This window comes from Pezoporus flaviventris, unplaced genomic scaffold (assembly GCF_033815535.1).
Source record: "Pezoporus flaviventris isolate CSIRO_AGI_PZ_B2104156 unplaced genomic scaffold, CSIRO_AGI_Pfla_v1 ptg000051l, whole genome shotgun sequence".
NCBI classification, from domain to species: domain Eukaryota; kingdom Metazoa; phylum Chordata; class Aves; order Psittaciformes; family Psittacidae; genus Pezoporus; species Pezoporus flaviventris.
The window spans coordinates 542,724-559,973 of NW_026892599.1; the positions used below are offsets into that span (position 1 = coordinate 542,724).

The 17,250-nt window shown below is 56.9% G+C and overlaps 1 protein-coding gene across 1 annotated transcript; it reads right to left on the reverse strand.

The window, feature by feature from the left end:
• Window positions 1–12,734: 12,734 nt before the first annotated feature.
• On the reverse strand, window positions 12,735–16,524 carry LOC133277171 (serine/threonine-protein kinase pim-1-like). The gene is given in 7 exon segments (XM_061468799.1): window positions 12,735–12,832; window positions 12,834–12,927; window positions 13,169–13,345; window positions 13,553–13,919; window positions 14,199–14,249; window positions 14,334–14,417; window positions 16,486–16,524. Coding segments are annotated over 7 exon segments (873 nt in total). The 3' UTR covers window positions 12,735–12,771.
• Window positions 16,525–17,250: the final 726 nt, after the last annotated feature.

Sequence of the window (17,250 nt, forward strand, 5' to 3'; positions counted from 1 at the left end):
GAAATCCCCACTGGGTTGCATTTCACAACACTGCAAACAAATCGGTGAACCCCTGCGTAGTTCAGTCACTCGGGAGACCGGAACAAAGCGGTGGAGCCCCGAGGGGTTCGGTTACTCAGGAGACTCCGGTAAAATACTGTCACATGTCATTCTTGAGGCGAGAAGGAAAGTGGGATGAAGTAGCTTATGCAGAAATGTTTTTTACTTTGAGATATCATCTGGAACAGCAAAAGGATTGCAGTTTTCATTTTGCACTCCAGGACCTGTCAGTATTGTCCTTGGAGAAAGACAGTAAAATTTGCTTAAATGCTATTGGTCTTTGTGCACCACAGGGCAGTTATGCACTAAACGTCTGAGGAATGTGGAGGAGGATTTGGATTTGATGGTAGGCCCCTGGAGAAGGGGTATTGTGAATAATGGGGCTGAAGGTGCTGACAATGAGGATCAAGCACAAGCACCAGCACAGGCACCTGAGATATAGGGGGGTCGGGCTGAAGGATTTTGCCTTACAGCAAGGCAAACTAGGGGAAAATGAGGGGAAACTGTGATTGCACCTTTAAGACAAGCTGTGCGCAATGATGGTCTGCTCATGATGAAGATTCCCTTCACCATTATAGATTTGAAGAGTTGGAAACAAGTGGCTGGTAATTACACATCATGCTTTCGAGAGTGTTGACAGAAATACGATTATTCCTACAGCTCGGACCGCAGTAGAGCAACAAATAACAGCAGGCACAGCGATAGGCACAGTGAATCTTCACATTCCTAGCCCCAATCCTAACTGGGACAGGCAAGCTTTGAAACAATATCGGAGGTAGATTTTAGTCAGTACTAGGAATGCGGTCCCCAAGGCAGTGAGCTGGTCTAAGCTATATGAAATAAAGCAAGATGTAAATGAATCAACTGCTGGATTCATGGGAAGATTAAAAGAGGTGATGTCTAAATATACTAATATTGATCCTGAATCAGAGGAAAGAAGGAAAGAGTTAGGCCGGTTAACAAAAAGTCAATCCATGGAAAACATAAGGAAAAAGGTACAAAAGCTTAAGGGGGAGGACCAATGTGATTTGGTAAAAATAATGGATGTGGCTTTGGAGACTTATCACAATCGGACCAATATTGCTCTGGTGCAAGTTCTCTGCAATGGTTCAAATGGTTCAATGGTACTGGGGAGGGCTTTCAGTCCCTGATTATTAATATATATATTATTGATAGAATTAATATAATTATTAATATAATACAATATTGCGTTTTGTGGGTTATAGTGTGTCAGGTTTCAACTAGGAATCTGTTAATATATATGCGGGAGCATAAGATAAGCTCCAGAGTAAAACTGGAATCTTTAGGGGAAAGAAAAGAGAGAAAAATTGCTGCCTGTAGCTATCCCCCAAGAAAGGGAGGGGAGGAAACAAGGATTACATGGAAAGGTTTGTGAACAGACTCCACAGGTTGCACTCAAAGGGAAAATGCCCTCAGAATCAAAATAAACACCGGAGATTTAGTGGAACGTCAGGACAGGCAGAGAGAATTATTACTTTAGAGGAAGAGTGAGGAGGAGCGGGGGAAGATTTGAATCCCACCCCAGCAGAGCCCCTGGCTACAGTTAGGTTGGGGAATGAGAAGGTAAAAGTTCTCGTAGAAACAGAAACTACTTATTCTGTTATAAATACTTGTAAAGGGCAATTAAGCAAACAAACAGCTTCAGGCACTGGTGCCACAGGCGGACAGGAACCCGGCCTTCCTTTACATTTGAGAAACTGGCAAACAGATGTTGACCCATAAATTCCTTTGCATGCCTGAGTGCCCTGTGCTGCTATTGGATAACAGCACACTGAGTAAATTACATGCAGCAATTAGGGTTAAAGAAAGAAAATTCAGGTACATGTTCCTGATGAAAAGGCTGTCGAGGCCTGAGTTTTTATGTTACAGAAACCAGGTACTGAGCCGGATATCCCAGAGGAAGCGGGTGTATCTGCAAATATGGGCTGCCAGAGCACCAGGACAATCACGAGATGCAGCAGCAGTAACTATTCTTCTAAAACCAAACATCACACTGCTAAGACAGAAACAGTATCCTATAAAACTGGAAGCAAGAAAAGAACTAGAGCCTCTAACAGAAAAATGTATTGAATACATTGGGACAAAAATGGTCTGTATTTGTACTTCACATGCTAATAACCATTCTGGAACAGAAAAGTAGTCAGGGGCTTTCCCCAGGCAGGCTGCGCTTCTATGACAAGAGGACGTAGAGTTGAAAGTATCAAACCTTTAGAACCAGCAGTGGTTTTGACAACAGATCCAGAAGCAGGAGAGCTGACTCACAACTGTTTACAGACCATAACATAATAGAGCTAAACCAAACATAAGAGACACTAAAGCCCTGCATTCCTCCTCCCCCAACACATCAGCACAGAAAGCTGAGCTGGTGGTGCTACTGAGACTTCTGAAATTGTCAGAAAGTCAAAATTTGCTTTTAAGGCACATCAGTTTGATAACACTCCAGTGAATATCGGTAATGACATTGCTGACAAAGCAGCCAAAGAAGCTGTGGGTGGGGACCTTTCATTAATATTGCCTCATCAGTATCAGAGCTTGGATAATGAAGTTCCAAGTTATCAAACAGAGGATGGAAAATTACCTAGTCTTAGGAGCCAAGAAACACGATGAAGGATGGTGGGTTACCAAACCCACTTACCAAACAGGCAAGTAATAGCTGCCCAACCTCTTATGAGAAGAAAACCACCAGGCAACACAAGGGGGAACAGAATCAACGACTGAGGCTTTAAAGCTCCAAGTTCTGAGTATGCAAATGACTGGAATTATAAAAGTGTTATAAAGAAGTGTGAACCTCGTTTACGATGCTAAGAGGCCCCCCACCTGGAACAACAAAGGCAATTGTCCACAAGACTACTGGCAAGTGGACTTTACAGAACTGCCACAGCGTTACAGGCTCAGACATATATATGTGTGTGTGTGTGTGTATGTGTCTTAGTTTTTCTGAATGACTAACAGTAACATATGTATTATCATTACAAATTATACACACTAATATAAATGCTTTTAAGCCCGGTGGGCCCTGACACCTTCTCATCTCCTCTGACACCAGCAGCTCCTGCACACAGACGGCTCCTGCTTTGCACCCACAATGTGTTTGAGGCCAACACTAAAACAGGATTGCAAAGTCAAAGAACACGGACCTGGATGCACAGGGCAGCCACGGGAGATGCAGCCTCCTGAGAGAGGGGTCTCTTCTGCAAGGCTCTCGCTCCTTAAAGAGCCCATGCTCACCATGGGGGCCCCGTCACAACAGGCAAATCCACAGCGACCCCCACGTCTTGGTGATGGCGGCAGCATCGTGCCCATGGCCACTGGGCACCCAGGGGTTGGGACTGGGTGAGCTTTAAGGTCCCTTCCACCCCAAACCAGGCTGTGACTGCGTGACTGCAAAACACGATCCCCATTTGGCTGCAGAAGAGCTCTCAGCACCGAGTCAGGCCCAGGATCAGGGGCAGACATTTGTGCAGAACATCCTGTCTCTGCTGCTGGCCTCGGCAGAGGCCCCTGCAGCCCCCTGAGGGCAGGTCAGGCCTGGAGAACAGCCAGGATCGAGGGCAGCACCGCCACCTCCTCTGAAGGAAGCCCAAGGGCTGAGGCTCTGCAGTCTCTCCTTTCCTTTCCTTTCCTCCTTTTCCTTTTCCTTTTCCTTTCCTTTCCTTTCCCTGCAGCACCCTTGGCTTTCAGCCCCACAGCAGAGCCCTTCTGCAGCCGCTTCTCAGCTCTTGTTGCTCGCTGGCAGCTTCCCGAGGCAGTTGTGCCTCTGCCGGAGCCAGAGCAACGGCCCAGCCCGTGCTGCGCTGTGTGGGGCGCTCCGATGGCACCATCGAGTGAGTGCAGGGCTCGGCAGCGCTGGCAGGAGCAGAGCTGTGGGGCCTGACCCTGCTCCCGGGGCAGACGCGGGTGAGCTCCAGCCCTCGACAGGATCCTCCGCCTGCACCGCCGCCATGACAGCGGGCGGCGCGGGGGGATGACGTCAGAGCCGGCGCCACGGAGGGGACGGCGGGAAGGGGCCGGGCGCGCCGAGACTGGGGAGGGCCGGGGGGGGGGATGTGGAAAGGAAAACGCGGGATGGGAGATGGATGGGAGCGGGATGGGAGAGGGATGGGAACGGGATGGGAGCGGGATGGGAGAGGGATGGTGATGCGCGGATAAACTCCACAACTCGTTAAAAGTTGTAAAGTAGGAATGCTTTTATTCAGCGCTGAGACGCACGGGGATAATTCCTCAAAGCCATGCGTACCTCAGTGTTGTTTCCCTCTACATTTATCCTCTGAAGTTATACATATTCATAAGGTTGCACAACACGCCTATACATATTCATATCCTATCCCCGCTTCGTATTATAATGAGCCAGAAGGTCCTCTGCGCCTGCGCATCGCCCCCTCTGGTCATGGGCAGGGGTCTCAAGATGAAGTAACTGAGTCTTCCTCCTGTGGGTAGGGGTCTTCAAGATGAAGTAAATGAGTCTTCCTCTCCTTGCACTTTTCACCTTTCAGTCTTCACATATGGCCTTAGGGTTTGGCCCGGTATCCCAGCCATAAACCATCTGCTTCTCCCCTTGTTAGTAGATTCAGGCGTCTGCTTTTCCTTATCAATAGCTGCTTATCAAAAGGACCAAGTGTCTGCTTTTCCTTATCAATAGCTGATTACCAATAGGACCAGGTGTCTGCTTTTCCTTATCAATAGCTGCTTATCAAAAGGACCAAGTGTCTGCTTTTCCTTATCAATAGCTGCTTACCAATAGGACCAGGTGTCTGCTTTTCCTTATCAATAGGACCAGGTGCCTTTGTTCTGCTTAGCAGGCATTTACAACAGACAATACTTTTGTTTAAGCAAGCAAATTCCTCTAACCCCCTTGTACAACCCCCTTGTACAATATCCCTGTACTACCCCCCTGTACATTGGTCAACCCTCTGTATCAATGGGAACGGGATGGGAGCGGGATGGGAACGGGATGGGAGTGGGATGAGAGCGGGATGGGAACGGGATGGGAGCGGGATGGGAACGGGATGGAGCCGGATGGCAGCGGGATGGGAGCGGGATGGCAGCGGGATGGGAGCGGGATGAGAACGGGACAGAGTCGGGATGGGAACGAGATGGAGCGGGATGGCAGCGGGATGGGAATGGGACAGAGTCGGGATGGGAACGGGATGGGAGCCGAGATGGGAGCGGGATGGGAACGGGATGGAGCCGGATGGGAACGAGATGGGAGCGGGATGGGAGTGGGATGGGAACGGGATGGGAGCAGGATGGGAACGGGATGGAGCCGGGATGGGAGCAGGATGGGAACGGGATGGGGCCGGGATGGAGTGGGATGGGAACAGGATGGGAGCGGGATGGGGCCGGGATGGGAACGAGATGGAGCGGGATGGGAGCAGGATGGAGCCAGGATGGGAGCGGGATGGGAACGGGATGGGAGCGGGATGGGAGGGGGATGGGAGTGGGATGGGGCCGGGATGGGAACGGGATGGAGCGGGATGGGAACGGGATGGGAGCGGGATGGGAGCGGGATAGGAGCGGGGTGGGAACGGGGTGGGAGCGGGATGGGAACGGGATGGGAGCGGGATGGGAGCGGGATGGGAGCGGGGTGGGAGCGGGATGGGAACGGGGTGGGAGCGGGATGGGAGTGGGATGGGAGCGGGATGGGGCCGGGATGGGAACGAGATGGAGTGGGATGGGAACGGGATGGGAGCGGGATGGGAGCGGGGTGGGAACGGGGTAGGAGCGGGATGGGAACGGGATGGGAACGGGATGGGAGCGGGATGGGAACGGGATGGGAACGGGATGGGAGCGGGATGGGAACGGGATGGGAGCGGGATGGGAGCGGGGTGGGAATGGGATGGAGCCGGGATGGGAAAGGGATGGAGCGGGATGGGAACGGGATGGAGCTGGGATGGCAGCGGGATGGAGCCAGGATGGGAACAGGATGGGAACGAGATGGAGTGGGATGGGAACGGGATGGGAACGGGATGGGAGCGGGATGGGAGCGGGGTGGGAACGGGGTGGGAGCGGGATGGGAACGGGATGGAACGGCATGGAGCGGGATGGGAGCGGGATGGAGCTGGGATGGCAGCGGGATGGAGCCAGGATGGGAACAGGATGGGAACGGGATGGGAGCGGGATGGGAACGGGATGGGAGTGGGATGGGGACGGGATGGGAACGAGATGGAGCGGGATGGGAGCGGGATGGGAGGGGGATGGGAGTGGGATGGGGCCGGGATGGGAACGGGGTGGGAGCGGGATGGGAACGGGATGGGAGCGGGATGGGAGCGGGATGGGAGCATGATGGGAGCGGGATGGAGCCGGGATGGGAGTGGGGTGGGAACGGGATGGGATCGGGGTGGGAACGGGGTGGGAGCGGGATGGGAGGGGGATGGGAGCGGGATGGGGCCGGGATGGGAATGAGATGGAGTGGGATGGTGCCGGGATGGGAATGAGATGGAGTGGGATGGGAACAGGATGGGAGCGGGATGGGAGCAGGGTGGGAATGGGGTGGGAGCGGGATGGGAGCGGGATGGGAACGGGATGGGAGCGGGATGGGAGCGGGATGGGAGCGGGGTGGGAACGGGATGGAGCCGGGATGGGAACGGGATGGAGCGGGATGGGAGCGGGATGGAGCTGGGATGGCAGCGGGATGGAGCCAGGATGGGAACAGGATGGGAACGAGATGGAGTGGGATGGGAACGGGATGGGAGCGGGATGGGAGCGGGGTGGGAACGGGGTGGAAACGGGATGGGAACGGGATGGGAACGGGATGGGAGCGGGATGGGAATGGGATGGGAGCGGGATGGGAGCGGGGTGGGAACGGGATGGAGCCGGGATGGGAACGGGATGGAGCGGGATGGAGCAGGATGGGAGCGGGATGGAGCTGGGATGGCAGCGGGATGGAGCCAGGATGGGAACAGGATGGGAACGAGATGGAGTGGGATGGGAACGGGATGGGAGCGGGATGGGAACGGGATGGGAACGGGATGGAGCGGGATGGGAACGGGATGGGAGCGGGACGGAGTCGGGATGGGAATGGGATGGCAATGGGATGGCAATGGGATGGGAGCGGGGTTGGAGCGGGATGGGAGCGGGGTAGGAGCGGGATTGGAACAGGATGGGAACGGGATGGGAACGGGATGGAGCGGCGGGATGGGAACGGGATGGGAGCGGGATGGAAGCGGGATGGGAGCTGGATGGGAGTGGGATGGGAACGGGATGGAGCCGGGCTGGGAGTGGGATGGGAACAGGATGGAGCCGGGATGGGACAGGGATGGGACCAGGATGGAGCCGGGATGGGAGCGGGATGGGAACGGGATGGAGCTGGGATGGGAGTGGGATGGGAACGGGATGGGAGCAGGATGGGAGCGGGATGGGAACGGGATGGGAACAGTATGGGAGCGGGATGGAGCGGGATGGGAGCGGGATGGGAATGGGATGGGAACGGGATGGGAGCGGGATGGGAAGGGGATGGAGTGGGATGGGAATGGGATGGGAGCGGGATGGAGTCAGGGTGGGAATGGGATGGCAATGGGATGGCAATGGGATGGGAGCGGGGTTGGAGCGGGATGGGAGCGGGGTAGGAGCGGGATTGGAACGGGATGGGAACGGGATGGGAACGGGATGGAGCGGCGGGATGGGAATGGGATGGGAGCGGGATGGAAGCGGGATGGGAGCTGGATGGGAGTGGGATGGGAACGGGATGGAGCCGGGCTGGGAGTGGGATGGGAACAGGATTGGAGCCGGGATGGGACCGGGATGGGACCAGGATGGAGCCGGGATGGGAGTAGGATGGGAACGGGATGGAGCTGGGATGGGAGCGGGATGGGAACGGGATGGGAGCAGGATGGGAACGGGATGGGAACAGGATGGGAGCGGGATGGAGTGGGATGGGAGCGGGATGGGAATGGGATGGGAACGGGATGGGAACGGGATGGAGCGGGGCAGTGAGGGGCAGTTGTGGGTGTTGGGGATCACTTGGGGAGCACATGGGGCAGTTGTGGGTCTGGGGCTGACTGGGGTGTCAGCTGGGAAACAGTTGTAGGTCAGGGAGATCTCTTGTGGGGACGTTGTGGGTCTGGGGAGTCACTTGGGGGTCAATTGGGAGGCAGGTTTGGGTCTGGGGAGCCACTTGGGGGTCACTTGGGAGGCAGGTTTGGGTCTGGGGAATCACTGGGGTGTCATTTGGGAGGCAGTTGTGGGTCCGGGAGGCCACTAGGAGGGCAATTTTAGGGCTGAGGGGATCATTTGGGGGCAGTTATGGCTCTGGGGGTCACTGGGTGAACACTTGGGGGGAGAGGTAGGTCTGCGAGCTCTCTTGGGGGGCAGGTGTGTGTCTGGGGTGTCACTTGGGGGCAGTTGTGTGTCTGGGGGGTCACTTAAGGGCAGTTGTGGGTCTGGGGGGTCACTTGGGGGGCAGTTGTGGGTCTGAGTGGTCACTCTGGGGGCAGTTGTGGGGCTGTTGTAGGTCTGGGAGATGACTGGAGGGCAGCTCTGGGTCTTTGGGGTCACTTGGAGGGCACTTGTGGGTCTGGGATTTCATTTGGGAGACACTTGGGGAACTGTTTTTGGTCTGGGGGTCACTAGGGGGTCACTTGGGAGCAGTTTTGGGTCCAGGATGTTACTTGAGGGTCACCTGGGGGGCAGTTGTGGGTATGGGGAGTACCCACAGAGCATGAGGTTTGGCTTAGAGAAGCCTCACTGCTCGTCAATGAGGTTGCAGTAGCGGCAGTGTCTGTCTCAGGCCTTGGAGTAGCCCCATTGCTGTGGCTGGCACTGCAGCAGCTGCTGTGCTTGTTGCAGTGGCTGGAATAGCTGCAGTGTTTATGTCTATTGTTGCCATGTAGTAGCCACTGTCCCAGTCACTGGGGTTGCAGTAGCCACAGGGCTTGTGGCTGGCAATGAGAAGCTGCAGTGCTTGCGGCTTGCACTGGAGAAGCCTCACTGCTTGTTGATGTGGTTGCAATACCTGCAGTGCCCATCACTGGAGTTGTAGTAGCTGCAGCACCTGTCCTTGGCATTGGAGTAACCCATGGGCCTGTCGCCATGGTTGCAGTAGGCACAGTTCTTAGGGCTTGGGTTGGAGAAGCCTCACTGCTCGTCGATGAGGTTGCAGTAGCGGCAGTGTCTGTCTCAGGCATTGGAGTAGCCCCGTTGCTGTGGCTGGCACTGGAGCAGCTGCTGTTCTTGTTGCAGTGGTTGGAATAGCTGCAGTGTTTATGCCTATTGTTGCCATGTAGTAGCCACAGTCCAGGTCACAGGGATTGCAGTAGCTGCAGGTCTTGTGCCTGGCAGTGAGAAGCCACAGTGCCTGTGGCTCGCACTGGAGAAGCCTCACTGCTTGTTGATGTGGTTGCAATACCTGCAGTGCCTGTCTTTGGAGTTGTAGCAGCTGCAGCACCTGTCCTTGGCATTGGAGTAACCCATGGGCCTGCTGCCATGGTTGCAGTAGGCACAGTTCTTAGGGCTTGGGATGGAGAAGCCTCACTGCTTGTCGATGGCGTTGGAGGAGCAGCAGTGTGTGTCACTGGCATTGGAGAAGGCACAGTGCTTCTGGGTAGGGTTGATCTAGGCACTGCGTATGTTGCAGGCCTTAGAGTAGCCCCATTGCATCTTCCTAGAGTTGGAATAGCTGCAGAGCTGAAAACTGCTGGTGGAGCAACTGCAGTGCTTGTGCCTGGGGTTGGATTACTCACAGTGCTTGTTGATGGGGCTGGAGTAGCCACAGTGCCTGTCCTTTGCATTCGAGTGGCTGATGTGTCTGTCACGGTACTTTGAGTACCCGCAGAGCATGAGGCTTGGTTTGGAGAAGCCTCACTGCTCGTCAATGAGGTTGCAGTAGCAGCAGTGTCTGTCTCAAGCATTGGAGTAGCCTTATTGTTCTGGCTGGCACTGCAGTAGCTGCAGTGCTTGTTGCAGTGGCTGGAATAGCTGCAGTGTTTATGCCTATTGTTGCCATGTAGTAGCCACAGTCCCAGTCACAGGGATTGCAGTAGCTGCAGGTCTTGTGCCTGGCAGTGAGAAGCCACAGTGCCTGTGGCTCGCACTGGAGAAGCCTCAGTGCTTGTTGATGTGGTTGCAATACCTGCAGTGCCTGTCTTTGGAGTTGTAGCAGCTGCAGCACCTGTCCTTGGCATTGGAGTAACCCATGGGCCTGCTGCCATGGTTGCAGTAGGCACAGTTCTTAGGGCTTGGGATGGAGAAGCCTCACTGCTTGTCGATGGCATTGGAGGAGCAGCAGTGTTTGTCACTGGCATTGGAGAAGGCACAGTGCTTCTGGGTAGGGTTGATCTAGGCACTGCGTATGTTGCAGGCCTTAGAGTAGCCCCATTGCATCTTCCTAGAGTTGGAATAGCTGCAGAGCTGAAAACTGCTGGTGGAGCAACTGCAGTGCTTGTGCCTGGGGTTGAATTAGTCACAGTGCTTGTTGATGGGGCTGGAGTAGCCACAGTGCCTGTCCTTTGCATTCGAGTGGCTGATGTGTCTGTCACGGTACTTTGAGTACCCGCAGAGCATGAGGCTTGGTTTGGAGAAGCCTCACTGCTCGTCAATGAGGTTGCAGTAGCGGCAGTGTCTGTCTCAAGCATTGGAGTAGCCTTATTGTTCTGCCTGGCACTGCAGTAGCTGCTGTGCTTGTTGCAGTGGCTGGAATAGCTGCAGTGTTTATGCCTATCGTTGCCATGTAGTAGCCGCTGTCCCGGTCACTGGGGTTGCAGTAGCCGCAGGGCTTGTGGCTGGCAATGAGAAGCCGCAGTGCTTGTGGCTCGCACTGGAGAAGCCTCACTGCTTGTTGATGTGGTTGCAATACCTGCAGTGCCTGTCTTTGGAGTTGTAGCAGGCACAGCACCTGTCCTTGGCACTGGAGTAACCCATAGGCCTGCTGCCATGGTTGCAGTAGGCACAGTTCTTAGGGCTTGGGTTGGAGAAGCCTCACTGCTTGTCGATGGCATTGGAGGAGCAGCAGTGTTTGTCAGTGGCGTTGGAGAAGCCACAGTGCTTCTGGGTGGGGTTGATCTAGGCACTGCCTATGTTGTAGGCCTTAGAGTAGCCCCATTGCTCCTTCCTAGAGTTGGAATAGCTGCAGACCTGAAAACTGCTGGTGGAGCAACTGAACTACTTGTGCCTGCGGTTGGATTGTCCAAAGTGCTTGTTGATGGGGCTGGAGTAGCCACAGTGCCTGTCCTTTGCATTCGAGTGGCTGATGTGTCTGTCACGGTACTTTGAGTACCCGCACTGCATGTGGCTTGGTTTGGAGAAGCCTCACTGCTCGTCAATGAGGTTGCAGTAGCGGCAGTGTCTGTCTCAGGCATTGGAGTAGCCCCGTTGCTGTGGCTGGCACTGCAGCAGCTGCTGTGCTTGTTGCAGTGGCTGGAATAGCTGCAGTGTTTATGCCTATTGTTGCCATGTAGTAGCCACTGTCCCAGTCACGGGGGTTGCAGTAGCTGCAGGGCTTGTGGTTGGCAGTGAGAAGCCGCAGTGCTTGTGGCTCGCACTGGAGAAGCCTCGCTGCTTGTTGATGTGGTTGGAATACCTGCAGTGCCCATCACTGGAGTTGCAGCAGCCACAGCATCTGTCTTTGGCATTGGAGTAGCCCATGTGCCTGCTGCCATGGTTGCAGTAGGCACAGTTCTTAGGGCCTGGGTTGGAGAAGCCTCACTGCTTGTTGATGGGGCTGCAGGAGCAGCAGTGTGTGTCACTGGCGTTGGAGAGGCTGCAGTGGTTGTGGCTTGCACTGGAGTAGCTGCAGTGTTTGTGGCTGGGGTTGACGTAGCCACTGTACACATAGCAGGCCTTAGAGTAGCGCCATTGCTCCTTCCCAGAGATAGAGTAGCTGCAGAGCTTAAAACTGGTGGTGGAGTAACTGCAGTCCTTGTGCCTGGGGCTGGATTAACTGCAGGGCATGTTGAATTGGGTCGCACCAGCCACAGTGCCTGTCCTCGGTGTTTGAGTGGCCGATGTGTCTGTCGCTGTATTTGTAGTACCTGCAGTGCTTGTGGCTTGGGTTTGAGAAGCCTCACTGCTTGTCACTGAGTTTGGAGTAGCCACACTGCTTTTTTTGCCCTGGTTGGAATAGCAGCACTGCATGTTGCTGGAGTTGTAGCTGCAGTGACAGTCCTTGCCATTGGAGTAGCCACGGTGCCTGTTGCCATTGTTGGTGTCACCGCAGTGGTTGTGGCTGGTGTTGGAGTAGCTGCAGTGCTCGTGGCTTGTGTTGGAGTAGCCGCATTGTCTGTTGCTTTGATGTCAGATCTTGTCTCTCCTCACTGCAGAGCATGAGAGACTGAATCAGCCTTGCTCAGGGTAAGTGCTAATCAGAAACCACTATACAATCGGTGTGTTACCAGCGTTATCCTCAGACTAAAGCCCAACCTCACCACTGCCCCAGCTACAAGGAGGAGATATAACTCTTATGAGGTGTCCCTCTGACACCTATTGCTCTCCAAAGAACCCAGAAACCAATCCCCACAAGCCCCCCAATAACTGCAAAAGTCCCCCCAAAACACCCAACCTCAACAAACTCCCCAAATCCCCAAACACCCAAAACCCCCCGCTCTCCGCAAAACCCACAAAGTCCCCCCAAAAAACAACCCCCAAAACCTCAAAGTCTCCAAAAAATCCCCACAGGCCCCCAAAATCCATCCCAACCTCCCAAGAGCCCAAATCCCCACCAAAATACCCAACCTGCCAAAACCCCCAAACCCCACACTCCCCCCAAGAGGCACCCCCAGCTTACTTGCCCAGCTGCTGGCTCAGGCTGTGAGGGTGGAGGGCGGCTGTCTCCTGGGGCAGTGGATGTTTGCAGCCAAGGGTGGTTGAACACATCGTCCAGGGATGGCCTGTCGCGAGCTCTCATGGACAAGCACCACCTGATGAGGTGCTGGCATTCTGGGGAGAATCCCGGAACTGCCGCTCAGTTGCGGGAGGCTCCTGCCTACCTTGTGCCACCGTCCGCAGCGCCCAGGCCTGGGCGCGCTCAGAGCTGCACCCAGACCTCCTGCTCCATGACTCGGTTTGGAGGAGAGCAGGATGGCAGGACATGGGCCACCTCCTCCAGCTGACCAAGGGCGATCAGCTGCCACCCCCTAAACCCCGACCTTCCCCTGCTGCTGCGAAGCCAGGTACCTACCGACAGAGATCCGGCGCTGGAAGAAGAGCTGCCCGCTGACGATGTCCTCGCAGCACCGGAAGGGGAGGACCCCGCACACCATCTCATACAGCAGCACGCCCAGGGACCAGATCGCCGCCGGACGGCCGTGGTACCAGTGCCAGCGGAACCACTCCGGCGGGTAGTACAAAGGTGTTCCTACAACAGGATACGGGCGCACCTCATTAGGCAGATGCCGCCTGCTCCTGGATTCTCGCCCGCGGATCCCCAGGGATGCAGGGGCTGCACCGCTGGCCCCACGGACGTGGGGACGCACACTCGGTGTGACCCGCCACCTCGTCATCAGCACGTGACTCTTGTTCACAAACTGCCCGGTACAGGAAGCACCCTGGGCTGTGGGCTCACCGCTAAATGTGGTGTAGACCGTGTCCCTGAGGAGGGTGCTGCAACCAAAGTCAATAAGCTTGACCTCTCTGGTGGCCAAGTTGATGATGATGTTCTTGGGCTTGATATCCCTGTGCAGGACACCGCAGCTGTGGCAGTGCCGCACAGCCACCAGCACCTGGAGGAAAATGCCCCGCGCCAGATCCTCGGGCAGGAACCTCCGCTTTTTGATGAAGTCGGAGAGGTCCTGCGATGGCTCCGGACGCTCCAGAACCAGCACAAAGGAGTGGGGCAGCTCAAACCAACTGAGGAGCTGGATGATGGCACTGCAGCCGGAGCGCACCTTCCTCAACATGTCTATCTCCATGGGAATGCGAGTGCCGCTGGGCTGCAGGGGGACCGCGGCACCGTCAGCAGGGCCGATGCTGGCCCGGGGCTCCTGGGCCTCCCTGCCTGGGATGCTCTGATGCCCTCCTGCCCGGCCCCACTGCTCCCAGGTGCCCCCCGCAATCCCCAGGGATGCTCTGGTGCACCCCTACCCGGCCCGTGTCCCCTGCTGACTCCACACCCACTCCCCTCACGCCGTCCCACTTTCCCCCCCGCCGGCCCCACCGGCTCACCCCCACCCGCTCTGCCCCGCACTGTCCCGGTGGCCCCGCGCACTCACCCGCTCGCCCCACGAGGAGATGCGCTCCCGAGCCACTCGTTTGATCGCCACCTGCGAGCCAAGGGCAGCGCTGGGCTGAGCTGAGCTGAGCCGAGCCCCGCCGCCTCCCCGGCCCGCCGCCGGCCCCGCCCTTACCGGGCTGTTGTCACACAGGCGGAGCCCCGAGTACACGGACGCGAAGCCGCCTCTCCCCAGCAGCGGTCCCACGCGGTAAAGCCGCTCGAAGCTCTCCTTGTCGTGCCCCGTGCGACAGACGCGGCCGCTGTCGCTGCGCGCGGGGTCCCCGCCGCCGGTCCGCGCTCCGCCGCCGGTCCGCGCTCCGCCGGGCACCTGTGGGTGGTGGCGGCCCCCGGCCGGCCCCAGGCGGGGCCGGGCCTGGGGGCGGGCCGGGGAGCGCCAGGGGGCGGCGCTGCCTCGCCAGACCCAGACCCAGGGGCGGCTCGCCCAGCGCAGCCACTGCCAGAAGCGGGAGAGGGGAGCGGTGCCGCGAGCCCCTGCGGGGGGACGCTGGGGGGACGGGGGAGGCACCATCGCGGGGAGCGGCGGAGGGCGGGCTCCGGACCGCCGAGAGCTGCCGCCGCCGCCGCCTCACCTGGTGCTGCTGCCGCTGCTCCTGCAGAAGCCGCTGCCGCTCAGAAGCCGCTGCCGCTCAAAAGCCGCTCAGAAGCCGCTCAAAAGCCGCTGCTGCCGCCGCCGCCGCAGCCTCGCTGTCAACGGCTCTGTCCACGCGCGCCCCGGGCGCCCGCTGCCACCGGGCGGAGCGGCCGGCGGGGGGGGTCTCGCGGCCGCGGGAGCCCGGGGAACGGCGGAGCGGGCCCTGCCCAGCCCCGCGGCCGGGCTCGTGCGCCCCCCGCCCGGCAGCAGCATCCCCGCGGCCGAGCCTTTGGAAACCGAACCTGAGCCTCGGGACCCTGCGAACGAGGCTTTAGAACTGAAACCGGAGGCTTTGGGAAGTCACAAGGAGGCTGCGATTTACTGCTTATTTTATCCCCTCTTTCCTTTCCACAGAGGTGGATTGAGAGGAGATTGTGATAAACACATAAATGTATTGGCTTTCTCAAATCATAGGTGTGCTCACGTGCAGAATATAACTGTACGAGTTTACAGTAACAGAAACAAAACACGCTAAAGATACAAGACCAGACAGCAAGTTAAAAAGGTTCAGATCTCTTGATCTAAATGGAGTCACATAGCAAAAGAATTTGTAAAGGTAAGAGAAGGTGGGGGGTGAAGCTTGGTATAAGGAAAGCTAGTGCCTGGAAAACATAGGGTTAAAGTACTGTTTAGCTTAATTTAGGCTGTAGAAAGAGAGCAATGTTTATGTTGTAAGTCGGTGGGATGTAGTGGCCCCACTTAAACATGAGTTAATTGTTTCAGGCTGGTCTTCTAAAGGAGCTTTAAAGAGCGATGTTTGTGTTGTAAGTCTGTGGTGAGGTAACAGGCTTTAGTGGCCCCACTAAACATGAATGAGTTATTTCACACCATCCTTATCAGTTAGTTTCAGACAGAGCCTCCCAAGGCTCTGCTAGCTTGGGATACTCCTTGTCTGCCCATCCTGCAACAAATTTTGCAGGAAGGTCACGCTGTTTTAAATCCTTGCTAGTTATCAGAATAATTACAGATATAGCTGGTTGTGTGGTTGCTGGGGGGTCCAGCTGTGCCAGAGGTGAAAAGTACACTGTGAGGAAGACTGCTTACTGCATCTTGAAGAGCCCTGCTCACAAGAGGAAGACTGTTTACTTCATCCTCAAGCCCCCTGCTCACAATCACCACAGAGCAGTGCGCAGACGCCAAGAGGAGGAGACTTGTGATGATAAATTCTTGAAGCTCGTTATAATATCCCCCGCCTATATGCGGGAATTATGAATATGCATGTAACACTGAAAGTATATAAACCTGTACCAAATGCTAATCCCTTGCGCCTCTGGCTGCGGTCACGCTGTTGCTTTTGCTTTCTTGCCTTTGTCCCTCACTAAACCCTCGTTACCTCGTTTAGAGGAGTGAGTTCGTATTTCACAAGCTCTCAGGAAGCTCTTCCCTGTGAGGGTGCTGAGGCGCTGGCGCAGGGTGCCCAGAGGAGCTGTGGCTGCCCCATCGCTGGCAGCGTTGGAGGCCGGGTTGGACACAGGGGCTTGGAGCAAGCTGCTCCTTCCATGTGGAAGGTGTCCCTGCCCGTGGCAGGGCTTGGAGCTGGAGGAGCTTTAAGGTCCCTTCACCCCAGCCCATCCGGTGCCTCTGGGATCCCATGGGGGGCGGCTCCTCCATGAGGAAAGGCCCCGCCCCTCACGGGGGTCCCGCTGCCCCTCGCCCACTGCCCCGTGCGCATGTGCCGGAGGCCGGACTACAGGTCCCAGCGTGCCCCGCGCGGGGGAGCCGTGCGCTGATTGGCTGCGGCGGAGGCGGGCCCAGGGCGTGAGGCGGAGCTGCAGCCGGCAATGGCGGCGGCAGAGCGGGAGGAGGTGAGGGTGAGCGGGCGCGGCGCGGGTCTGGGGGGCGCTGCAGAGCCCGGGGAGCGGGGCTGGGGGTCTGCGGCCCCCCGAGGCTCTGGGCAGTAGGGCCGGGCGCTGCGGGGGAATGCGGGGGGCGGGTGCGAGCGCTGGGCAGTGGGGCTGCGAGATGGCTGGGAGTGTGGGGTGCTGCGAAGCCGGGGCATGGGGGGCTGGGAGCTGTGGGGGTCCCGCACCTTTCCGGCCCTGGGGATGGAGCGGGGCTGTTGTGGGGGGCCCTGGGGGCTGTTTCCCCCCGGGGGGGAGGTGCTGCTGGGGCAGCCGATCCCCGGCACCCCGGGGGGGGGGTGTGCAGAGGTGTCGTTGACTCTGAGCCGGGTTTTGGCTCCTGGAGCGGGATGGGGAGCAGGAAGGGAAGGATGAAAAACCCGAGGGTGGAGATAAGAACAGTTTAATAACCAAAGCACAATGTACTAGTGCTGGTGATAGTGATAATAATGATAAGGGAAATAACAAGAAGAGAGGAAAAAAAAAAGTGGAAAAGGAAAAAAAACCCCAAGCTAATAAACACAAGTGATGCCCAATACAATTGCTCAGCACCCGCT